At 42.8% G+C, this 26,215-nt stretch overlaps 1 protein-coding gene across 1 annotated transcript in view; it reads right to left on the bottom strand.

Moving 5' to 3' along the window:
* Positions 1-22,980, bottom strand: part of GRIK2 (glutamate ionotropic receptor kainate type subunit 2) — a 485,925-nt gene extending 462,945 nt beyond the window's left edge. Inside the window, exons 1-2 of the mRNA XM_016220206.2 lie at positions 22,796-22,980; positions 17,988-18,393 (exon numbers count right to left, since the gene is read on the bottom strand). Of these exons, the coding sequence (XP_016075692.1) occupies positions 17,988-18,102 (115 nt within the window). The 5' untranslated portion in view covers positions 18,103-18,393; positions 22,796-22,980. The remainder of the gene's footprint in view (positions 1-17,987; positions 18,394-22,795) is intronic.
* Positions 22,981-26,215: the final 3,235 nt, after the last annotated feature.

Raw genomic sequence — 26,215 nt, 5'->3', positions numbered from 1 at the left:
GAGTTTACAAAGTGGGACCAATGTAGCTTCACAGCCTCTAATTATCTCAGGACCTTAGCCTCCTTTCTATGTTACTAAAGGGCCCAAAACCTCCATCCCCCACAGCCTCTTTGCACAGGCCTGCACGAGAGTTTGATTATTTGATAAAGCCACTCCCTACACAAAGAGGAAAAGAGATACACCGAGAACAGGATGATTATGGGTAGAAGGAAATGGAAGTGGGTCCTTGAAATGGAAGGGTGATGGGAAAGCACATACACCCACATGAAAAATGGATCGTGTGATAAAACCACCCTGCCATCTAGCTTGAGGAAGAGGAAGGAGACACAGCATCGGAGCTGTCCGGCATCAGGAAGGAACGCGTCAGAGAAAGCTAAGAAAGAGGGAAAACAATGTAAGTTGTGAGAGGCCTTTTTCTTTCCTATCTTGGGCACAGAGAGTTGAGACTCATCTCTGCTCTTAAAGGATAGAGAAGTCATGTAGACATGACCATATTAAAAATAGCACATTTAATAAGTTTCTGTAAAGATTTTAAATCTCCTTAGCACGTCAGGGTGACCCTATGACTGGGGCGCTCAAATAAATGAGAGAAAATGGAAAATGATCTGGGTTTGGAGGCTTGCTTTCTTTCAGATTTCACAAACATCATTTTGCAGATGCTGTTTAGAGTAGCTATTTCTCAGTTAATTGATATTGAGAGCATTGACACAACCATGATGAGAATTTAGGGAAAGAGTAGCAAACAATAATTGAGGGAAGGGGAGCAGCAGAGACAGCAACAGTCTCCTCTCCCACCTTCCCTCCCTGCCCAACTATCACCCTCACAGAAAGTGCCAACCACCCTTCACCACCTTGGAAAGATCAAGTGAACCTCTGCCTCCCGGCCAGTCAACCTGAAGACAGGGAACGAAGAAATAAGAGACAAACGTCCACAAAACTTGGATTCTCACACTTTTGTAGAGTAGTGTTTTGAATCATGGAAACTTGAATCCAAAACTTGAAAAACATCAGTGGAAAAACTATGTTCCTCTCACCCCTCCATAGGTTATCTAGCACCAGTCCATAAAAGGGCTTTTAAACTCTCCACAAACCACTTTATAAAAACAGGTCCTTTGATCTGCTGCCAGAGAGCAAAGGAAGAACTCTCGCTAATCTATGGAGATTCTATGATGAATAATAGAAAGACAAATACTTGCAAAAATATTGTCTGTTAGTCCCAGAATTGCTATAGCAGTACTCACATCAAGCAACAGAGAAAAGCCTAGCACATACTGCGATTCAGCTGCAACTCATCCCCACCGCTATAATTACAGGTGCCTTCCTCCTCTCAGATCTGGGAATAAAAGCCTAGGGCTGAATTTGTATCTCCGCTGCACAAAAGCAGAAGCTAATACTCAATAAACACGTACAACTTGCATTTGACAGACAGGCTGTTGTAGGATATAGAGCTAACCTATTTGTTCAACAGCTCTTCCACAAAGTTTCAGGACAACAAAAAGGGAGGGGATGCTTTTGGATGCTTTCTAAGTGCAAGGACTTTATTTCATTTAAATCCCACAAGAATTGTGTAAGTGAGGTGCTCTTATCCCTACGTGTTTTAAATAAGAAAAATGAGACTCCAAGGTTGAGAAAGTTGTCTTTAGGTCACACACCTTTTCAGTGATGAAATTGGCTCTAGAATCCTAATCTTTCCAACCATGCCTTTTCCAGATCAGTCTGGAATTGGGCTCCTGCCAATTAGCAACAGGTTGTGGTTCTCACAACTTATAAACTCTTCTCAAAGGCTGATGCATGGCAATATTCCAAAGAGAATTCTGCACCCCCATCCTTCCAGGGGGAGGTGGGGTGTTTAAAATTTAAGATCCCACTATGGTTGAATCCATGTGCAGGCAGATCAGAAAATACTGACCTTAAAGGCAACCTAAAGGGTTAAGAAGAGCGCATCAGGGTAACTAGAGCAGGGATGTTTAGAAGGGCACAGAGTGGCAACACAGAGAATCTCTGTCTTATTAAAATGGGACTGAAAATATTTGTGCTGAGATTCTATTAGAGGATTGGGTAGTGTCCACCAGCCACATGGAAGTTTGCATTCTTACACAGTATAAATTGCTCTCAGGCATTTTTGCTGTACTAACATTAAAACCACTATCTACTCTCTGAGTGGGAAAATAGGTACCTCCTTCCAAGCTCCTCTCACATACAGAACCCAGGACAATCACCTCTGATTTCCACCCCTGACATCACAGCCTCAGTCTCCCTCAAGGCTGCAGCTGCACATTTTTACACCATTTTACTAGGGATTTATGAAGGCTTAATGTGCCCAGTTTTTCAAAATATGCTCTCAAATACACAGAACCAATAAATCTACCATTGAAGAGTATGCCCTTTAAAGAAAAAACTGGGTAAACTAACCTAGCAACAAACCCTGAGGAATTACCAATTTCAAAATGTTAATTGTTATGTGGAAGAGGCTTTTGAAGTTCAATTTAATTTCCTGAAAGCCCCAAACAATTCTATTTCCCTACAGAAAGTAATTAAGCATCAGGGATGATAATGTGATTAGCAAGTAAAACACCTGGAATTTTCTTAGCAAATCAGAAAGCAAAGAAAGGGCTGCTGAGAAGCCACCTCACAAGCACTGAAGAGCTGTCCTAGTCCTTGGAAGCAGGCAGGGAGGGCCAGGCCTACAACTGTACAGAGATACTGTGCTATTCATAGGTCACCCGTCTAGAGGCCTAGTGGGTCCTGGTTGATCTTCTGGGCCCTCATGTTCCTGAAGGGCACCTCACGGCCTGAAAGACATCCTAGGACTTCTATGGGGTCCAACCAACCGCACTTTCGAGAACAGCACAACATCTAGAAGCATCTGATCTAAATGAGCCTAAACCAATTACAGAAATCAAGTATTATTTTTTGCGGCAAAATTAATTAAATTACTGATGGGCAGATTGATTGATCACATTAACGTTTATTAGGTACTTATAACCCAGGCACTTCCTAAACACTACATGTTTTCTCTTTTAATCCCAAGAATAACTAGACTGGGTAATATTATCATTCTCATTTTACATGTAAGAAAACTAAAACTTAGAAAGATTCAGCAGCATGTCTCAATCATACAGCTCAAAAGCAGCAGAGCCAAGTTCAAATTCAGGTATGTCTGAATCCAAAACTCCAGCTTATGACCCTATAATAGAAGAACTAGTTAATAAATGAGAAACATCTATGGAAGAGAAAGTCAGAAACAGGTTAAATGCTGTTACACAAAAAGACTTGATTACAGAAAAATGTTCACAATAAAGCATTAAGTGAAAAAATTTAAAACCTTATAATAAGATTCAAGGATAAATCTCAAAATGTCACTTATGGGGAGGTAATGGGTGATACTTTTCTTCATAACTTTCTATTTATTTTCCATTTTCTACAATAAATATGTATTACTCTTATAATCAACCAATTTGTCTTAATTTTGAAAAGCTAGTAAATAGAAATAAAATGATAACACTGGTTTTGGCTGAATGGCATAATTGTGAGAGGTTTTATTTTCTCTTTTACGCATCTTCATATTTTACAAATGTGCTCCAAAGCATTACTTCATGACCACAAAATCGAAATTAAAACTCTAAAGAGCTTCCTTCTAAAATGTTTACTTGGATGCCTGTGGCGAAGACTACCAGTGGTCCTTCAATATTCATTCTCCTTCACTTCTATGGGAATAGATGCAGAGGCCTGCAGCTGGATACAGCATTTCCTGTAACAGGGCTCCAATCCCCAGCTGCCTGTGCACCCAAGTGTAGCTATGACACTAATACATTCCTACCAATGCTGGTGTGTGCGGCGTTCTGGAGGTGTCCATCCTGCTGATGAAAATGTGCATGAGATCACTAGAGCTCCACTGCAGACCATGAGACAGGCTGCACCAGGGCCAGAGCAGAGAGCTGGAAGCAGCACAGACCCCAGAAGGTTGCAGATCCACCATACCATCTATTAACTGCCAAAGACTTGTATGTGAGAAAGAAATGAACATCTATCCTGTTGTTTTTGTTTGTTTGTTTGTTTGTTTGTTTTATTTGGGGGGGGCAGAGGAGTTCTGTCACTGAATCTATATCCTAACCAATACAGTAATCAAACGCTTCAAATAATTCAGACATGTTCCCTCCCTGCCCCCTCTCCATGAAAACATACATTTTGATAAATTATATCTAACTAAATGTGAATTTCTAGAGTAAAGGTGAATAGGGAAAGTTTTAAAATAAAATATTAAAAAAGAACCAAAAGTATAGAATTGAAAAATACACATCTTGTTGTCTATCAAAAAAGAATGAGAGTAGCACTAGGAACCACCATACAATGTATTTTTTAAGACAACCATATTTTAGGGAAATTTTCATTTTACTAAAGTTTTAATTATATCTTTCTTTCCAATAATTGTATTATGTCAGTAATCAAAGAACTGAACCATATACCAATGCTAAATAAGTATTTGGTAAACTGTAATTTAAATTAAAAAATTGAAAGAGTTTATAGGAAGCTTTCAGAGTCCTCCTTACAACATTATTTTCTGGTGAACAAATTTAGCTTTATCTCTCTTTCTTGATAAATAACAGCAAAAGAGAGAGGTTACTTATACTAAATAGGGCATTTTCTCAATACATAGTTATTTTTCATATTCAAGTGTAGCGGCCTTATACACAGCACAGAATAACAATAAAAAATTGAGGGTTAAAATCCTCTCCACAGTTCACTTACAAATGTGGTAATTCAAAATCTTAGCTACGATTCTGTCCTTGTTTATATTAAAAATGCTGATGTATTCTGGCTATCTGCTAGGAAATAAGAGATATATGAAATTCAAAGTACTTTGAGAAATTTGCTTTCATTACCATTTACTGGTGGCTATCAAATTTAGTAAAGTCAGAGACTCCTACCTAAAGGTGTATTCTTGAATAAATGTAAATTTATTAATTTTTATTCTCTATTGTGAACATTTTTTCATATCCTACATATATAAATTTATCCTACACAAATGGTAAGGTTATAGCCATAGTACTTCTAGAACCATAATTGGATAAATATATATGAATAAAACCTACTGTGAAATTCATGACATATAAAAGTTTTTTTTAATTTGTCTTCCAGAGTACTGCACACCACCAGATATATTTTTGAAACTACACATTTACATGGTCTCAGTTGTTATTTCCCCTCTGAACTGTTTTAATTAAAAGAATTGACAAAATTTAAACACATATTGGTAAATATAGTTGAGTCCAAATAAGAAAGCTTCCAAGGAATAGAAAAGTTAACTCAATTAGTTTCTTCAGTATTTCTCTTGAAATTATCATTAAAATGTGATTATAATGATTTAAAACATTAGGATCTCTAACCAATCTGTAACTGTGCTAATTTTAAATTGTACCATGAATTGGGGGTTTCCTATACAAAATTCTGTATAAATTCTCTCACATGGCAAGTTAAATTATAGAAATGTACTTAATAAACTCATGTTTTACCTAGTAGGCAATAAATATTGAAAACAGTTACCAGTAATTTTGACAAAGATATTATCAGTTTTAATACTAAAGTAATATATATAATTATTGACAATATCCACCTGAAACAAATATATAAGAACATTCTGGTTTTATTCCAAAGGTAGTGTCCAGATTTCCACTCTTGGCACCATGGCCTAACGACAGATAACCCAGAGAGTGTAATCAGAGCAATGGGGCTGGGGCAGGGTGGGCATGATGTTGTCCAAGATGTTCCTAATGAACACTACGTAGGCTGAACTCTACTTTGGGCCTAGATTCTGGACCATCTGCACGTATTTAAGACAACTGACTTGAGGTCCTCTCAACTGCAGCAAATGTCTTCTGGAATTTGTTTCTGATAGATTTGAAGAAAACAAAAATTTAAAATGATCTATTAGGGACTCCTTTAGTAGGAGGTTGAGAGGGAAAGGTCCCACAACTATATATCATCTTAGACATTATTTGTAAAGCAACACCTGTTTAAGATCCCTTTGGGCTGTGGGGTTGGTTATGTGAGTATGAATATTTTAAATTTTTATGTTTTAAAGAATCAGTCAGCCCTTCAGTGGTATGCTGAGAGCCCAACACTGTGTTCTGTGAGATATGAAAAAATATCAAAGCCACGACCCTTATCACAAAATTTACTTACTATTTTTTTTTTTAAAAAAGAGAATTTATTTATTTGAATGTATCTTTATTGATTTTAGAGAGAGGTAGGGAGAGGGAGAGAGACAGAAACATCCATGATGAGAGAGTCATTGATCAGCTGCCTCCTACATGCCTCCCACTGGGGATTGAGCCAGCAACCCTGGTGTGTGCCCTGGATACTAGGTCAATGCTCATCCACTGAGCCATGCCGGCCAGGCTCACTTACTGTTTTTCATAGCCTAGTCAAATTATCAACTGCCCATCCATAAAGCTGATGTACATGCCCATTAAAAACAGGGAAACTGTAAATATTTTAAGGTCAAACAACTCCTTAGAATTGTCAAGCTCAGTAATTGACTCTCAACCTGCCTGGGAGTTCTCTTATGTTTCTTTTAAGTGCATTACTTAAGAGTGTTCTTAAGTAATCGCTGAGCCAGGCGTGGCTCAGCGGTTGAGCATCGACCTAGGATCTAGGCGATCGGGGTTCAATTCCCGGTCAGGGCACCTGCCCAGGTTGCGGGCTCGATCAGTGACTCTCATCATTGATGTTTCTATCTCTGTCTCTCCCTCTCCCTTCCTCTCTCTGAAATCAATAAAGATATTTAAAAAAAGAAAAAAGAAAAAAGAGTATTCTTAAAAAGTAAAGGTATTATGACTATGCAGTTGTGAAAAATGACACATTTTAAACCACAGAATCTCCAGGTTTGGGACCCAGGAATTTAAATTATTTAAAGCTCCTTCCATTCTGATGTGAACAAGGTTTGGGAACCATCAATATAATCAAATTTTCTGGCCAATGCTTGACTCTATTCTACAGAATCCCTACCTAAAACAGACATTTTGAAAGAAGCAAAGCTTGAATTAGATTTTAAAGGATAGTTGACTTACGGAACAGAATGGAAAAGAAATGCATCTTAGAGAAGAAGCTGAGGATGAGTGATTGGAAAATTATCCCCCATATCCAAGAAGGCTTCCTGAGTCATCAACCCAGAGTCCTCAGGAAAAGATGACCGAATGGACTACTGTTCTGCTCTTCACCCACTGGAAGCAGGCACTCTACTATGTCTTAGATACTCCAACATCATCTCTACCACAGTGCAGAAATGCTTCCAGGAAAACAAACACCAGACTTAAGACAATAGAGTGTTTTTCCATCTGCATTTAGTCTACTCCTCCTTTATATTATCATAAAAATCTTGAGATTCCTCTCCTTCATCCCACTCCTGACAGTTGGGAACCATTGATCCAAAACCTCACTGTCCTCAACATGCAGGAAATTTTCCTAATAAACTCCATATTCTGAAGTTTTGAAAACGTGAAAAAAAAAAATTCCAAGTATAAAATTTTATTATAAGTTGAATACACTTTTCAAAGGTCTGGATTCTCTATGTGGCACTACTGGCTGTGGGGGGGAATGGGGGTCTTCAATATCTCTCTATCCACCTCTGCTGATCCTCCAAATGCTGGGTTTGATCTTGAAAAAAAGTCAAAGGCAATTTAGAGGGGCATTAGGGAAGAATGGTGAGGTTAGTGATGTAAGGGTGACACCAAAGTCTGTTGTGCCTTAAAGAGTAAGACCCAGAAAGACTGCCTAGGATAGCTCCTTGATGATGATGAGAACAGAGCCATAGAAAAGTCCCACTTATATACTCCAAACAACTGTAGTAAATCTGAATGTTCATGCAACTTTCCTGGACCAACAGAAACCGATCAAATAAAGTCACCTGCGTGTCTTTATACAAAACCAGATGATGGATAAAACTTCATTAGAGGCAGCTGAATAAGTAATAAAGAATATATGAAACCAGCCCTGGAAGGGTGGCTCAGTTGGTTGCAGCAGCATCCCATGCACCAAAAGGTTGCAGATTCGGTTTCCAATCAGGGCACATACCTAGGTTGCGGGTTCAATCTTCAGCCAGGGAGCACCCAGGAGGCAACTGATCGATGTTTCTCTCTCACATCGATGTCTCTCTCTCTCTCTCTCTCTCTCTCTTTCCCCTCTCCTCTCTCCCCTTTCCCCTATCTCTCTAAAATCAAGAAAAATATATCCTCAGGTGAGGATTAAAAAGAAAAGAATATATGAAATCAAGCACAACTTTTCCAAAAGTGTTTGTGAACATATATTAGAAAAACTATACAGTTGTGAAAAATCTTAATCATACAACTTAGCACGATTTCTTTGCTTATTATTTTTGCTTTTAGTTATGATTTGTTTCCTACTTATACCTGGGGTATTTGATAATGCCAATTAAATTCCTGACATTTAAAGAAAAAAACTATGGACTTATTGTTCTATAAAACAACCAACTCAGACAAAAATGTGTTCTATTTGTCAGAAAGTCCTTTTCAATGTGTTCATGACAGTTTCAGATGCAAAGAAAACTGCACAAGAATAATTTTTAAAAGACAAACTATTTTAAAAGTTTATATACGGTTTAAGAAGTTGAATGAATGTACATGAGTGATAACAAATTTTATTTTGCACCACATATAACAGTAAATAAACAATTACACCTTCAATCCCAAAAGTCCTTCTCTGTCAATAAGCCCAGAGTTCTACACATTTTCCTATTAATTCCAACATTATCCTTGGAAGTTAGACAGATAGCAAGTAACACCCACTCTACAGCTATGGAAGCCAAGGCTCAATGAGATTTAATTATTTTTCCTAATCTATAGCCACTAGATGACAAAGTCAGGAGTAAAATTCATGACTCAAACAACTAAATTCAGGGTCTGGAGACCTGAGTTCATATAGATTTAGAAAATACTACCAACAATGGGCTCTTTCCACTAAAATTATTTTTAATTAATTTAATTTTTTTATCCTCACTTAAGGATATGTTTATTGATTTTAGAAAGAGAGGAAAGGAGGGAGGGGGGAGAGGGAGAGGGAGAGGGAGAAAGAGAGAGAGAGAGAGAGAGACATCAATCGGTTGCCTCCCGTGTGCACTCTGACTGGAAATCGAACCCACAACCTAGATATGTGTTCTGACTGGGAATTGAATCTGCAACCATTTGGTGTACAGGATGATGCTCCAACCGACTGAGCCATCCAACTAAGGCTAAGTAATTTAATTTTTAATTCTTATTTAAAATAATTGTATTATATATTATAGATATGTTTCAGGTAATGGAGATGTCTTGGAATTAAGAAATAACGCACTGAGGATACCTTGGAGGCAATTTATGGTATCCCTCAAAGAAGCTAACTAATTTTGAACAGTTCTCCTATGCATTTTCCTTTAGACTAACTGGAAACTTTTCCCTGCTTCATCACTCCATCTAGCCATATGTTTAAAAAATTACTCCTTTATTTCCTTTCAGCATTTTACTTAAGAAGCATCTGTGATCCCAGACCAAGAACTTCTTAAAGGCTTCAATGATCAAGGACAAAGATGGGTCCTTTGCTTTCATTTCGGTAAGACAGCAAAGAGATCCACTTATTCTTCATAAAATTCAAGCAACAGACTGAAAAACCACATGACTGCTTATTAAAGACCAAGTCAAGCCCATCTTTTTACCTTCCATAGCTTTCCAGGGACTACAGACAGGCGTTCAAACCCTGTAACCTAAATATTCAAGCTCTGAAAAAGCAAGGCCTTATCTGTCCTCTGACAGAGCTGTCCCAAAGCTCGCTTTCGTAATTTCCTTTTCTTCCTCCTATGAATCATTTCCCCTCTTCCTTCCCTATCACACAAGTTTGTACAGGTCCCAGCCAGAGTCCCATCTCCCCTATAAAAATGCAAGCCCACAATAATCTCCTTTATACAACTATTGTATATTTTTCTACAACACTCAATTGGTACTTTAGAATGTATATATCTTTCTCTTTCATTACAAACTCCTTAAGGTCAGAAGCTGGGTCTTAGAATTCTTTTTACCTAATACGTACTCAATTACTATTTGTTGAATGAATGGATATGGGGAAAGCTTTGGACACAGTGAGAAAGAAGACCTTGGCAGCATGGGAGAGGGGGATGGAAGGAGCTAAAGAAAGTGAAGAAAAAGAGAGAAAATGGATAATCTATGAGATAATGTTCTATGAAAGAAAAGGTGGAGGAAACAAAGTAGGTAAACATCTAGAGGAGCTACCAGGACCAGAGGCTCTTCCTAAAATTGATGCAAAGCAGAGAGTCAAAGGTTACACTGGAAAAATAGTATAATTCACTGAAAAACATCACTAGACTAACGGTCAGAATATTCATGTTTTGGTCTAAAATCTGACACTAACTAGCAATGACCAGAACAAGCTACTTAACTGCCCTTGGCAATTCATTTCTAAACTCAGAATACTAGACTTGATTATATCTAGAGTGCCCTTTGGCTCAGATAGTATAGGAGTCTTTGATGTTCATTCATTTGTGGGGAGTTTTCATTTCATTTCTTCTGGAATGAAGAGGGGGGCCTATATACACTGAAAGCTATTATAAAATGAGTAGAGAAACTTCAGTTGATAAAAAGGGGAGGGAGGATTAAAAAGACACCACAAAATTGACCACACGCCCATGACTATACTGAAGCAGAATATATATTTAATATTCACTTTGCTTGTTGGATCATTTGAGCTGAGCAATATTTCCATTGTGACAGGTGAATAACTCAGAGGGTGTGAAAAGCATTTAAAGATCCTTTTGATTGGGAGGAGATATATAAATATTAATGTAAGAATATCACTGACATCTTATTTAAAATAATCATATATGCTCAAAGATGTGAACTAATTCAAGCAAAAAGGTCAATTTATAAAGCATTGCAATGTCTGGCAATAAATCTAGAAAAAACTATGTATCAAATGGCATTTGACGTCTCTCTTTTTCTCAGTCTCCCCTTCAAATCAGTGCTAACCACTCAGCACTGCCTTAGGCACCTGATATTTTCTTTGGTATTTGAGCATCTCTGTTACAGACAGAATTGATTGATCTAATAAACTCACCCTAACTTTACAGTCTAGGGACTATATGCTCTCCCTTCCAGAATAGACTTTTCTCAAAACAAAGCCATGGAAGAGAACAAATGCTTAACCAAAAGGAAAGAGAGATAGAATTGTATGTACCAGTGGGGAAAATATCTGAAAGTCACAACCTCCCAGATCCTTTCAGATCTTCACAGGTAACCCTGCTGTTTAGTGACCTGACTCTCTGCTAAATCCAGAAAAGAAGTTGTGTTTGGTTAAGGAAACAAAGGGTAAATCAATCTATAGGCAAATGCTATATTTGAATGCTGCCGTGAATGGAGAGGAGCCTCAAAGTCCAAATATAAAAATAAGATGAAGATAAATCCTGCAGAAAGATTTTAAGGGTCTTCTCTAACCTCCCACTTATATTAATTTTATCAGATTCGTATTATCAGATTAGCTAATTTCGTCACTTTGAAAATAATGCAATATAAAGTGTTTGGCTCTAAAGGTGTGAGGCAAGAGATAAGATTTATTTGTTTGGGGATCAATAAGGACTGAAAAAGCATGTGTTCCCTAAAGAACTTGTGGAATGTGGGGTGGGCTAGAGGGTGAAGACTGGTGACCTTTGGGCGTGAGACCACATCCAACCTAGCTAACTGAGTGCTTTAGGTTTGGTCAACTCAGACTCTTTTTAAACAGTTTTTAAAACTACATACAATTAAACTTTGGGGGATTTTTATGTAAAAACTTGAGTTTGGGGTTTTTCTTAAATAGTCAAAGGATCTGGCAACTCTGAGTAGCCAATTCCACAAGAAACAGTTGGAAAGAACAATCTGAAGCTTGACTTTCACCTTGGTGCTGACTGTCCTTCAGTGTCCCATTGTAAAGCAAGGAACTGCCCTTTTTCTGGGAGCAGAAGGAATCTGAATGCAGTAAAGTATGGTAGCCTGAATGCAAAAGTTTCAATAAGAAAAAAGAACAGGATTAAAATGACAACATGAAACAGATCAAATACCTATGACTACTGACACTACAGAAGGAGAACATGTCTTTATTATCTCTGCAGTTTCTCTACTACGGACAAGCTTTGTTTATAAGAAAAAATTACCAGTAATGAAACTTTAAAAGTCAAATTTGTTCTTTACGAAAAAGTTACAGAAAAGAAAGGATTCACCATCAATAGTTACCCTCAACGCTCCAAATGTCTTTTGTTTTGAAATAACAGAGACATATAAGTCAGCTCTTAAAATTATTTTCTTATTGAAACTTGGTACTAAACCTAGGTTCACAGTATATGGTGAAGGTCTAAAGAAAGCTTATTTAACCTACATTAAATCTTGATAACGCACTAATGAGTCTTTTAAAGGGATAATTTTAATTCCCAATCTTCAACCATAAAGACTATATAGTGCTAATCTGCCTTGCCCTTTCTATTAAACTTGTTAAGGGCGTTCTATTTAGTCAGCACCCAGAATGGGCCATTAAAATTCTTGTTCGGTAAGAGTTGTGTTCAGTGCTCTGTTGTTTTAAATTCCATTAAATCCAAATGGTCTTTATCGCCCCATGACCACCGTGACTTCAATCAGCCAATTTAATTACCTTACAAAATTGTCAGCAGAGGCAGCAAAAAAAACAACCAGGAAGCCCTATGACGTTATCAGATTGAAATTCTCCCCTTCGGTGTTTAATCTAGACCAGTCAATAATGATGATGTGCACCCACTTCCTTCCCTCTCGGGAGCTTTTGACCTTACCTTTCATGCTAAGATTTAGGGTCTAAGATTCATTTAAAGCATTTCTAGTACCTTAATAACTGGACTAAAATTGAAAGTGCATACAAGATAAAAGCTTCACCACTCAAATGCAAAACAATCCATTCCATTTCAATACATCAGGCTTTCCTAATGAGGAATACCGAGGATGTCCTACAAACCCCAGGTAGTATGGATGCAGTAGATAAATGATTTAAGTATAATACAGTTGAATGGCAGTGAATTGCTTTCTACTTGGTGTGTAAAAATGGACAGACAATTTCCAGGGAATAAATGTAATCGGAACTATAATCACTCAGTAAAATTCTAACAACAGGAGAAAAAGGATTCCTCTCACTGGAATCTTTACACAAAAGAGCATTTTCCTTCAGAAATGTTAACTAAAAGACTGCCATCATTATCATAGACAAAACTATATTTAATAGTGAATGACACATCCCACGTTTGGTTCATGGTATGTCCCTCCTTTGTGTGGATGCAATTCACATTAACTTTCCTGTGCTGAGTAAATGTTGAAACAGTGTCGCTTGAGAATTCGGAGAATGAACATAGTGAAATGATCACTTGAATTAAACTAAAAAGCAAAAGATGTCTGTCTGAAGAAATGTCTGCTGACATATAAACCCATTTTCATTGCTGAAAGACAACCACACAAAGCCATAAAATGTGTTGAGCTCCATGTGTCTGGATGGAAAAGGGGAGCTATTTTGAGAGGACCAAAAGATCATTTTTCAAAGTCGTTTTCTGAAATGAGCGTGCCTCTGTTGATGGATCACATCAGAGTTAATCTCTGAAGCTTTACGAATAAGTGAGAACTTCTGTGAAAAATAGATTTTTTTTTAAATCGTGGCCGTTGTGTTTGCGATTCTTGGAAAGACTTCCCTCCCCTGCTTTCCAGAGCTCAGCAGAGCAGGTGTTCAGGCTTTATCTGTTTCAGGCAGTAGCCGCTATGACTGCCGCATCCCCGCCTCCCAAGAGCCACTTTTCCTGATTCCAGATGTAAGGCCACTCCTCCCTCCCGCCCACTTCACCTCCCAAAGGAAGAAAAATCTCTTTGAAAGAACTTGTTGAGAGTGGCGGCTTCTAAGCTCAGTCAATTCACTCACACTCCTCGATGTTGTAGTACATCTGCTACTAATTATTATATCTAGGATCACATAGGATGTCCAGCAAATAGGGGATTTCCATAGGAACACTTTCTGTTTCCTCTCAGGTGGTGGGTCTTATTACCTGGGCTGTCCCTGAACTGCTTGCCTTCACCTTGGGCAGATACACAGTAAGGAGGCTATGCACCCTGGACCTGTGGCCAGTGCATAGGGCCAAAGAGGTATCAGTGGGTCTTGGGTGGGGGCACCTCATGTGGGGCACCTTTTAATAAAGGCTTTCTATTGGCACACTTAAGAGAAAAGCTAGGTCGAAGCATCTAAAGGGAAGAAATAGCCTACCACATGCTCAGCTCCTCAGAAAAAATGATCTTGAAGAAACTGTCCAGGAGTTTTAGAGAAAGTTTGGGTTGCTGTCTTTGCTCCTGGCATTCTAAATGCCAATTCAGACATGGAATTTGAAAAACCCAACCCCCAAGATCAGAAACAAGGGGTGGCTTGCTGAGTGATTCCTTAAAGAAGATGCCAAAGCCCGCAAACTCCAAGCTGGACTACTAGCCCTGCCCAGAGCCCTGCCCAGAACCCTGTCCAGAGCCAGCTTCGAATCCTGCCCACACTTTCCTGGGAGCAAAGGTCCTGCAGCCCTGCAGGAGAAGGGGATTAAAGTAACAAAAGGAATGTTGAGGTCCTGGGGAGCCAACTTTCCACTGGGTGACAGTGGAATTGGGGGCCATGCTGACATATGGATCCTGCCTCCAACCTCTCCTGCTAGCCTCAGGGCTGGGCCTGGGCTACAGCTGCAGAGAGACAAAGGTGTCTCATTTACATAGGTGCTGGGGCCCCAAAGCTGGAGCAGTGTGGAAAGGCGGAGCTGGGGCATCCCAGGGCCTCCACACCTGGGTAAGCTGGCAGAGAATGTCTGACTTGACCTGCGTCAAGGAAATTGACTTTCTAGCTGTCCAAGATCTACCTTGTCTCCTAACAAGGTGCCCTCTGGGTGACGGTCCTGGGGAAGTCAAGCTGGATTAAGCTGAAAAATGGCCACCACCCAAGGCGAAGAGCTGGCCCATCCCCTCCTGAGGAGCTGACCCTGGACTTCCCCACCCCCCACCCCCAGGCTGCCTTAAAGCCTCCAGGAAGGGCCTGGGGTTGGCGTTGTTCCTGAGGCCTTCACTCAGAGACATCCGCTAAGCAGCAACCAAGGAGCAGGCCCGGTGTGCAGCCCTGTACTGAGCCAGTCCAGTTGGGATGGGGAAGTAGGGAGTGCCCTAGCATAGGAACAACTGGGTGCAACTGCAGGAATTTTTCTTGGGCACCACAGAGGAGTCACTGTGCCAAGGTGTTTGACTTGCTTTGCCTTTGTGAGTGTGCATTTGCCTGTGTGTGTGTGTATGAGAGAAAGAGAGGGAGAGAGAGAGAGGGAGAGAACCCTTAAGACTGGAGGGACTAGGCAAGGTTCATACCCTGAGCAGGGATAGGAGGAGGCTGGGAGTGGGAGAGGGGTACAGGACTACAAAGAGTGGGGGGGGGTGAGGGTGTGGATTGCCAGAGCACCACTGCCTGGAGGTAGGCGGCAGCTAGCTGCCTGGGTAGCTGGGGAAGGTAAAAGAAGGAGCTAGATGCCACCTTCTCAGCAGAGTCCGTGAGTCTCACCCACACCCAGTGACTGTCCAGGGGCAGCTGCTCTAGGAGCAACTCCAACCTCTTCCCTTCCAAGGCGCAAGGCCAAGAGTGAGGCTCTGCTTCGCCTTGTTGGCCAAAGTTGAAAACAACCTTTCTCTAAAGTGGATGCCAACCACATACTCCACTCAAAACATGTTTTCCCCAGAAGAAAATAAAAGTCCCACTGCATCAAAGTAGCCTCAACAGGGAAATGTCCCAGTAATTACAATGAAAACAGTCCTGCCCCACAACTCAGGTCAGAAATCAGAGAAATGGACCTCCATATGGAAGATGTTTGAAGTTAATGGAGAAAGCACCAGGTTATTCAGGAGCTGGGCTGTTGGTTTAGGGTATCAAGGTACTGGTGGGAAGGTGGTTACCTACTCCCCTATTTCTTAAGGAGATTCTTAGTAAGCATTGGTCTAGGAAAATGTAAATTTGTGTGTGTCAGCTCTTTTGGAAAGCTGCTACACACTCTGCTACAGTCGCCAAGATTTTAATATGAAGATATGAAATGATCAGCGAATGTAACAATCTAATGATTCAGCAAATATTGTGCTGCAAGACCAGAACAGCAATAATTAAATCTTTAGCATACTGGTTCAGTGTTCCAGCTCCCAGCCCTCCTCCCCCCCCCCCCCCAGTCTGCACACACACTGAGGCACACTCATTCACAAACACACTTCAGAAGAGATCTCAATATTCCAAATAAGTAGGTTGTACTACTCAAAATATTGGCAAAACTACCATACTGTAGCACTCACATGCTTGAAACAGAACAGCTGAACACACACGCCTTTCCAGTGATATAGGGACCTGTTTAATCTCTTCCAAAGAAATAAGCATTCCTGTGGACGCTTGTTGCTAAGAGCAACCTGCTTAAGTGCCATCTAAAGGCATGAAGAAAGAAGGAATCCAGTTATAACCCATTGTCTTTTTTGCCATTACCAGCCTTCTGGACTCCAGGTCTATGTGTTGGGTAGGAGAAGGGGAAAGCAGGGTTTCCTCTTTTTTTAATATGAGAAAAGCATTCCTACCCTGGTTCCACAAAGCCTGAGAGAGATGATAAATGTTATCATTATAGAAAAAGCACATGGGGAGAGGAAAGAGAAGATGCTGTTGACATAATAAGAGATGCAGGCAATCACTCTTTGATTTAAATTTGACTGAGTGACTGAATGTATCTGCTTTTATCTCAAAGGCACATATGCAGGATTTTACGGTTTCCTGCACTCTTTGGTCTAAATCCACTTGAACTGTGAAAGGAGGCGCCCACAGAGGAAGCGGTTACCCGGTTGGCATTCTTCTCTCTCACTCTTATCTACTTAAGGGAACTTTCCCTGACTAGTTCTGCTCCTATAAAACTCCATTGGCCATCCAGAGCAGCCCAGCGCTGCCCACCTTCATTCCCTCCAAGCAAACCCTCTGACCAGTGTTTCCACCTAAGGCCCACGTTTAGCTTTTTCTTTGCGCTCTCAGGAAACCCTGATTCCTTAGGAAAGCAATAGATTCCCCTAATATATAGCTGTTCCCTGGGCTCTTTTATCATGCCACAGTGAAATACAGACGCAGACTTAGCCTGCTCCCAAACACAACGCCCTCCTCCCGTCGCCACCGTTAATCATTCACTAGTCCAGGAGGGGCAGTGAGAAGACTGTGACAGGAGGACTCCCACGTCAAAAACAAACAAAACCCCTTTCTTAGGACGCTGCCTCACTTCAGCCAAGCAGAGCCTTTAACCTCACAGCAGTATTTTTAAGAGCTTCGCGCCCCTCTGAAGGCACCAGGGATTGGAAAAGCGGTGGAATTAACCGGAAAATCTCTCTGAGGACAAAAGAAATCAGACCGGCTAGTGCCTTTCACAAGCGGACCCGTCCGGGTCCCAGGCGGAGGCGCACGGACTACAACTCGCCAAAGAGTTAGCAAGTGTTAACCCGTCAGCCCCGCGGGCTGAGAGACTGTAGCCTGGGAGGCACACCCAGGGACCTCACGGCCCCCCCAGGCCCGCGGCTGCGGGAGCCCGTGGGCGCCGAGGCGCTGCGCCCCCCGCCCGCGTCACCAGCCGCTCTAGGCGGGCTGCGGCGGGGGAGCCGGGCAGCACCACTCCCCAGCGCTGGCACTCACTTCAACCTCCTGCAGCTAATTTTCTTTTTTTTTTTTTAAGAAAAGGGGAGGGGGAAGGAAATGCAATAAGAGGCACAAGGGGGTGGGGGGGGCGCGGGGGTCTTTAAAACTCAGCGGCCACGGAGCAGTGGAACAGGCTGGAATGCGCGCAGCCCACCCGCCCGGCAGCGCGAACTCTCCTGTTTACATCCGCTGCTGCCCGGGAGCCAGACCCCCCGGAGCCGCGGAGAGACGGGGAATCTTACCAAATCTTAATACATGTGTAGTTCCTTGAGAGTATCCAATCCACAGTAAGCAGAGCAGGAGTTGAACGGTGCGCCTGAAGACTGGATTACTTAGAATCGGAGAAATAATCTTCATGGTGTTTCTGTGTCCACGCGCGCCGGGCACCCACTTCCCGGATCTAGCGTTAGGCTCCCGGTTCCGGCAGGAATGAGGCTGTGTGGAGGGGTGGCCGCAGGCACGATCACGGCATGGTCACAGAGAGCGCGAGGAATCTCCGCTTCCCAAACCCATTAGCAATCGGGGCATGTTCTTCACTCACTGCGCCAAGGAGCCACCTTCCACTGCAAGGGATGGCGGGACATCCATGTCAGGCGGGCACCTCCGGGAGAAATCCGGCACGCACACCCACAATCCGGCCGCGCGAGCCTGCAGAAGCAGAGCAGGGGGAAATCAGTCGGAAAGCCAGCCCTGGCCGCGGCCGAGGCGGCGGCAGCAAGTCCAGTCCCCGCACAAAAGGCGCGTTTGCTCGCGAGGGCTCTGCCAGGCCCTGTTCTACTGCACTGCTGCACAGCGTCTGACGTGAAGCCAAGATTAAGTGAGAAAAATTGAGATAGCTGCTTGCCTCTTAATGCTCCCTGCCAGGGAGCTTCTCAGTATCTATTATGCAACCGATCCGATCGTCTGCCTTGAGTTGCAAGGAAGAAGTAGGATTTAATTTACGTGGGGAAAGTGCTTTTATTTTCAGTAAGACTCTTTGCCAAAAGAGTGACTGGTGTCCGCGAGGGGACCGCTTACAATCAACTGATGAATTTGAATAAATGACATGCTCAGTCAAAGTCACTTTGCCTAGGAGTTGTAAAAAAGAAGTGGTGGAAGACAAAGGAGTTTATTGCAAATGTAATTTGTGCTTAGGCTGAAAGAGGGTCTTAGTTATACTTTTAAAATTTTGTCCAGGAATGACTAGAGATTGGGGTGCAATGGAGAGGTGAAGATGGTCATTTAAACTTGAGTGGGACATTCCTTAATTACTACCCAGGAATAAATATAGATTTCTTCAAGTGGCCTTTTAGGGAAAAAATGTTGAATTAAAATGAAAGAATCATATTTTCCCACCCATTTTTTTTAGCTCATCTAAAATAACTCTGCGTATATAAAAAGACAGTAAGTTTGAATTGGGGCAGCAAACTCCAAAGGTTGCAAACATTTATGCCCAAATTTCTTCTCTCTTTGGTTTTTTGAATGGAATATTTTCTTTAAGAGGTGGAATATGGGATTATAACTTGAGCAACAAGTCACAGTTTTGTCTAAAAATGCCTTATTATTTCTAGTATTTTGATCAGAATATTCAGAGTTCCCAGGAAGTGACTGTCTTGGCTTTCACAACTAGCAACTTAGTCAAGAAGAAAAGTAGAGAAATATACTTTCTGTTGAAATACATTTTATTGTTGAAATAGGTAATATTCTGTCTTCCATGCATATAGACAAAAAATATCCAATCCTACTATTTTACATTAGTAAGTGAAACCAAAATGGACAGTAATAAATATATTGCTATATATTATTATTATTTTTAAGTGATCAAGAGGCAAACTGCTAAATCTGTATCTTAAAATTAATCTTTTTCATAATCAACTGACAGGGCATTACGTTAAACTTTATGAAAAAATATAAAATATCTGATTTGAAGAATATCTAATTTTTAAAAAGTAATAGTAGTATTTCCCCTAGAAAGCAAGAAAACAATGTAATGTTTTCATTCCATCATAATGATTCCTTCAATCCATTTTTTCTTAAGGTATTAAAAAATGCTTATTTGAAAATAAAGCTACATTTTGCAATGGCATTACATGGACCTTGATTTTATTTTTAAGATGGAGGCATAACTGTAGTGTCAAAAATAAGTATCACGAATGGCTAGTTCTGCAGTGTAGCAGGCAATTCAATCAAATAATTTGACTACTTGAGCACTTTAAAAGGAACACCTTGTGCTAAAACCAAGGGTATCTAGCGACTCCTTCAGTCCATGTTTAAAATGTCTCCTGTGTGGCATGTACAGCCCAACACGTTCTGTCTTGTATTTGCTGTCTCATTTATTCCATTCTATTTATTCTTTTCTCTTTTTGATCCTAGCAGAGATAATAATGAGTGTGAGGGAAACAATAAATATTTTTATTTTTATCTGTCAACATAGTTTATACCTAGTATCTGAAAATAGAATGTTGTGACTAATCAAAATACTGCAATTCTGCAATGTAGTTGGCATTTAATGGAACCTGAGAACACAAAATGTACTATGGTACTTCTTTTTCGTGTATTCTGTTAACACAATGGCATTTGATATTACAGTTGCAGCTTCTCTGCTTAAAACTAGCATTCTAAACTATTTAGTTTTGTGGGATTATTTATTAGCTGCCTGCTTGAAAAAGTGAAAGATCAGGCTGACAGATTCATGAAGTTCTTACACAGTAAATTAAGCACTAGAAAGTCTATAATTTTTTTACTATTAATTAGTCCCCAAAGAACTAAGTTTTCGATATGCTAAATCAGGTTCATCTACATTATCACCAAATCTGAAAGGCTTCAACACTACAGAAAACAACTCCACCTGTCTAATTGAAATGCAAGACAGGAGACAACCTTTCTTCAGGACCATGGACAGCGCTCCAGACACAGATTTATCCTGTAGTAGTGAACTGATAGTAGTACATTGAATGGGTAATGTACCATTTGAAGTGACAATGTGCATATTTCTACTACACAGTCTGTGAAATTGAATTATTGCATTGTTCACATTGTCAAGAGGGTTTTTTTGTTGTTGTTTGTTTTTTAATCAACTGTGTTGTATGTATATTTCAGTGTGGCTTACTGGGACTGCTTGGCATACCCAGGATGTGCTAATGGCCATCTACTTCCAGGACATACTACTACAAAAGCCACTTACATTAACTCTGAGTTCTTTCATGAGCACTAAACTACTTATTTCGGAGTACAAAAAATGCCCGAAAGACCACCAAGAATTCAGAATACTAAATAACATGTTGTCAGTGTTCAGTGGCTAAAGGCTAAAGGCATTTCTAAAATGTACAATTAGTTATTACTTTAGAATTCTCCACCTCCAGATTTCCATCTGTTACAAGGGCAATCAGATTAATTCTCATTCTTTCTTACTAAATGTCACTCCCTCCCAGGGCAAAAGCAACAACAACAAAAACCCTAAAATTACATCCCCAGTACAAGAACAGAATGATTTGATAGTGTAAAATGCCTATAGTAAGGTAATTTTGAAGTTATTACAAGTTTCTCCCCAATACTTACACCATACATCATAGTTGTGGGGCTATATGAAGGATTGATAAAATCATCATATAGTCTTCACTGACTAGATTTAAATCTCTTTTTAAAATTGTGTCATTTTTGTAATTTGTTCCTTTCTCAAAAACAGACAAAAAACACTATTTGGTGTCAGGAGAGCATATGCTTTGTGAAATACATACACCTTGTTCCATAGTTGCATTTTTTTCTCATTTTAACCATATGGCAACCTTTATTTCTAGGAGCCAAAGCTCTGTAGGTTCCAAGGTCAAAGCAGAGATAACAAACTGCAAATGCACACATATATGCACACACACAGAGGAGCTGTGTCTAAAAGTAAGGCTCAAAAAAAAAAAAAAAAAAAAAAAAACCACAGAATGCTGACATGAAGCGATATCAAGCCTATGATAAATTAACAAGGGACAAAATGCATATCATGTTCACGCAAAGCTTGTTCCGACAACAAAAAGCCATTAGCTTCATCTTTCACTGTATTTTTATATTTACTGACACTAATGACCTCTTATTTGGGGGCAGTATTACTTGAGACTCAATTGTATCTTTCTATTCTCCCAGTGAAAATGAATGTTATTCTAGTTAGCTGCCACCTGCTGGGGCATGAATAAATGTGTAACAATCCTTACAGCACAATGTTTAGATACCTTTTGCAAGAAACAGCAAACTCATAATAACCCAGGACAACCTGAATTTCAAAGATGTTTCAGAGGTTCTTCCACACCATATCTATATTTAAATTTTTCACATGGAATTCTTTGTAGGAATTCCACTTAACTTGTCACTGAAATCCTGCTGTTATGTGACATTTGAGAAAACTCATCTCATAGTAACACTTGACCTAGTCTTCCATGCATGTGGCCTGCTGTATTGCAGCTCACCTAAAATAAACAGCCTGTTCATCCATGGCCTTAGAGGTGCCAGAGAATAAAGTCAGAGCTGATGTCAGTTAAAGCCACACTGTTGCATACTTGCACTTCCCTCTTCTTAACCGGGATTGCTATGCTGTGCAACCCCTTGTGATTCTCAGCACCTACCAGCTGCTCCACCAACATTCTGCTGCATTGATGATTAATGGCATTTAGAATTTTAATTAATTTTTTATGCTGAGAAGAAGTGTATCTTAATTAAGAAACTAAACTGGAATCGATGTAAGTGTCCTGGAACCCTTTTCTTTTAATTTCAGCGTCTGTGATCTTCAATGGGTTTCAAGAGAAGAAAACAAACAGGTTAAGACTTCCAGGCATCACTTACTCTCCCTCACCTTCCTTTTCTGCGTTTCATTTTGTTTGTGTAACTAAGAAGTTCCTAAGGCCCCTGGAAGTGGGAAAAAAAAAAAAAAGGTTTCTATAAAAAAAAAAAAGTTATAAGGTAATAAACTTAGACAAATCAAGACTGAAATATTTCCAGCATACTACACACTAAGATTCAAATGAATCCATCACCTCTTGTGAAATGAAAATAACAGTCCATACGGTAGTTTTGTTGAGAGAATACTTACAGTAGGAAGATGAAGACACGACAGAAGGTAATTCTGTTACCAAAAGTATAGTGGTGGGAAGTTTTCTAATATCCCCCGTTCCCTAAACTGCAAATCAGTCTAAGGAGCCGCAGCTGGGCCGCGCGGTTTGGTGAAAACTCCTCGAAGGTAAAAATGCCAGGGGCTGAGAGTTAGTTGTTAAAAGTTCTCCGCGTCTGGGATTCGCCCCGGTGCCACCACTCGGCTCACCCTCCCGGGACGCCCGCCGAGTTCTCCCAGACGCCCTGCGCCGCGCCGGGCTCCGGGGACGCCCGCGCCTCAGCAGGGAGCCAGGCGGCGGGGCGCGCGGGGCAGGCTGCGCGGGCCGGCGGACCCGCGGGCACACGCGCCGCTTCCTGCCATCTGGGTCTCTCCGCCTCGCCTGAGCCCCGGCGCGGAGGCCACTTCCTAACGCGTCCACTGATTCGATTATTCTACCGCGGAGAACCGGAGCGTCTGCGGCCAACCGAGCCGGTCGCCTGCCGGACGGGAACCGGCTGCGGCGAGCGGGACGCGGCCGCTCGCGGGGAACCGATCGGGCGGGTGCCCCGCGCGCACCGCGCTCCGCCGCGCCGCTCTTCGCTTTCTTCCTCTCCAGGCGGAAAACGTCCCTTGCCCACCCCGGTCCCGCCGGTCCTCAAGCGAACATGTTCTTCGGGAGGCGGACGGGGTCCGAGCCCACCCCGGGGGTGTCCTTACCTGTCGCTGGGGTGAGGTGGGCGGGGAGGGGGAGGGGTGGCCCTCGGGGAGGAGCCGCCGGCCGAGGTCGGGCGGGAAGTCCCGGCTCGCGGACAGAGCAGCGCAGCCGCGGGCGCGGAGCGCGAGTGACGGCGGCGGCCGAGACGGAGACCGTAGAGCGGCGGCGGCGGCGGAGGCAGACACGCCTCCTGGCGGGGGTTCCTCGCCTCCTGCTTTAAAGGCGCCGCGCTCTTTTCCCCGCAGCCCCTGCGCGCTGCGGGCCGCGGAGGCCAAGGGCACCCGGCGCTTGTCCCTGGACAGCTGGAGCGAAAGTGCGATAATTATGGGCGCCCCCAGACTTAGAGGTTAGGAATCCCCCGCAACCAGCGCCCACCCCCGCCTGCTGTGGGCGGGGGGACGGGGAACGAGATGCAGGGTCAGGGGGTGATGCAAATCGCCAAGGAATTTGCCTGGCCCCGACGGTGACCACCTGCGTCGGGAGCCTCGGCGCATTTGGTTCTGGGCGGTGACTTTTACACCTCTCTGAAACCATAGCAACGAAACTTCTCTGCTGCCTGCATTTGGGAAGCAGCTAGTAGTCTCCAAAGTGGCCCTTGTAGTCCAAGTACTCCCATTTCCCCTTGAGGTCTGCGAGAAAGATCTTGACCTGCGCCTCGCGCACACCTCCACACTTTTGCACACCAGCCGCGCGCTCCCCTAGCGCTCCCGGACCCCCTTGGGCGCCTGGAGTCACTGCGCCCCTCTCTCCCTCTGCCTCGGTTGCACAGAACCCAGAGGGACTTCTCCCGAGGGTCGCAGGATTGGCAGGCAGGCTCGGCGCCGGTCTGGCAAGCTCCTCCTTCCCTCCCAGGTCCGGGAACGCAGAACCCAAACAGATTAACTGCGGAAAGAAGTTTGGTCTGAGATCTGGCGGGCGCCAAAGCGGAGGTCGCAGTTCCAGGGCTGGAGAAAGAAGCCTGGGGAGCAGTCCTGGCCTGGCTGGCCTCAGGTCTAAATACTCTAAAGGACTTTTTAAAAGGCCCGAGGAGGGCAGGGATGCCCGAGTCCCTGAGCCTTCCCGGAACTCTGCTTCCAGGCAGGGCCGCCGGCGGCGAGCACACCAGGCACCCCCCCCCCCCCCCAGCTTCTCAGTAAAAACATGAGCTTTTGCAAACAATCCCCGATTTCCGCTCCTCTGGGTCAGAAAAGTCAACATCTATTCAATACCGTTGCTGTTTTATCCCGGCCCTACGAAATTAACTAGAGCAGAGCTTTTGCACGTTGCCCCCCGAGGAAGCCGGCGAGCAGCGATTCTCCGGGAGGGTCAAGCGAGGCTGCGCCCAGCAGGCCGGGCTCGCTGCGCGCGGGGCCGCTTGCAGACGGCCGCGTCCGGCGCTAGCCCCGCTCTCCGGTCTCCAATTCCGACGGCTCTAGCGGAAAGGCTGCGTCTCCAGAGACCAGTTATCTTGACTGGAAGCAAGCCTTTGTTCTTTAGTTGCTTCTCCTAGAGTTCAGCCCTCGGGGAGCCCGGCGCTGCCACCCTCCACTCCCGGGGCCAGCGCCCCGCACCGGCCTGAAATACTCCGAGACCCAGTCGGGTCAACCCCACCCAGCTCCCAAGCAGCCTCTCCCCTTCCCGTCACCCTCCTCGCTCTCCGTGCCCCCTACATGCCAACGGAGCCCTCCCATGTGGGGGCCACTCAGGACTTAGAGAGGTTAAGAAGAGATGAGTTAGTGGCAATGGAGAGTCCGTTAGCCAGTTAAAGATCCCCAGGGTGACTGGGAGGCTCGCGTAATTAAGTCAACAGCGGCCTTGTTGTGCGGAGTAAATAAATAGTCAATGACTCCATTGTGACTCATGCAGCGGGCAGCACAGACGCGTGACCGGCTCTGGGCGCCTGGGCTCCAGCTGCTGTGACCTGCAGCCTAATGGGCCCTCCAAGCTCAGCGGAGTTGGGCCAGGGCCCTGAAAAAAATTACCCCATTCAGTCCCATTCCCCCACAGGAGGCATGCAGACAACCGTCTGCTGGCCAAAGACACTCTCCTTATCACAGGACCCAGCCTCCCCGTTTAGCCAGGAGCAAAATCCTGGAAGCAGTAGATTCCAATGCAAATCCAGCTTTGTTCCCTCGTGATTCTGAGATGTAGAGCAGGGATTGTGTCTCATTTGGACTTTAAGTGTTTAGCATAGGGTTTGGCAGGCAGTGGGTGCTGAATGAAAGGAGGGGATTACAGGGATCAACCTTCCACCTTCCATACAGCTGTCCCCAGGACCACACTGTGTCTGGGGAAGGAGAGGCTCCAGACAGCTTCCTCCAAGTGCTGCATGTGTTCTTCAAACCCAGTCATGAATTTCTTTTCCAGAGCAAACAGGACGCACTTAGAAGGAAAGAAATAATGGGCATTGGCAAGGTCATGGGAGCCAGGGGGAGGGAGCTGGGAAAAGAGTGGAACGAATAAAAAGTATGCATGTTGTGTCAAATTCATTTCCTCAATAACAAAATTTTACCTGGATTCTAATAAGAAAAGTAGACTAACAAGAGAGCATTAGATTGTATATGCCCCTTTGATCCATCAAAATGTAATTCTACACTACAAAGAGATCTTTTCCATAATTTATTTCAGGATTTATGAAGTTAAACTAGGAAATCAGACCCCAATTATCTTTAGGAGAAGCAGTGAAGCCTTTTCTTCTCCATTTCCAGTCATCTCTAAGACTCAAT

The sequence above is a fragment of the Miniopterus natalensis genome, chromosome 5, assembly GCF_054644295.1.
Source record: "Miniopterus natalensis isolate mMinNat1 chromosome 5, mMinNat1.hap1, whole genome shotgun sequence".
Taxonomy (NCBI): Eukaryota; Metazoa; Chordata; class Mammalia; order Chiroptera; family Miniopteridae; genus Miniopterus; species Miniopterus natalensis.
The sequence above is the reverse complement of the archived record's forward strand: the minus strand, read 5'-3'. Positions and strand labels throughout refer to the sequence as shown.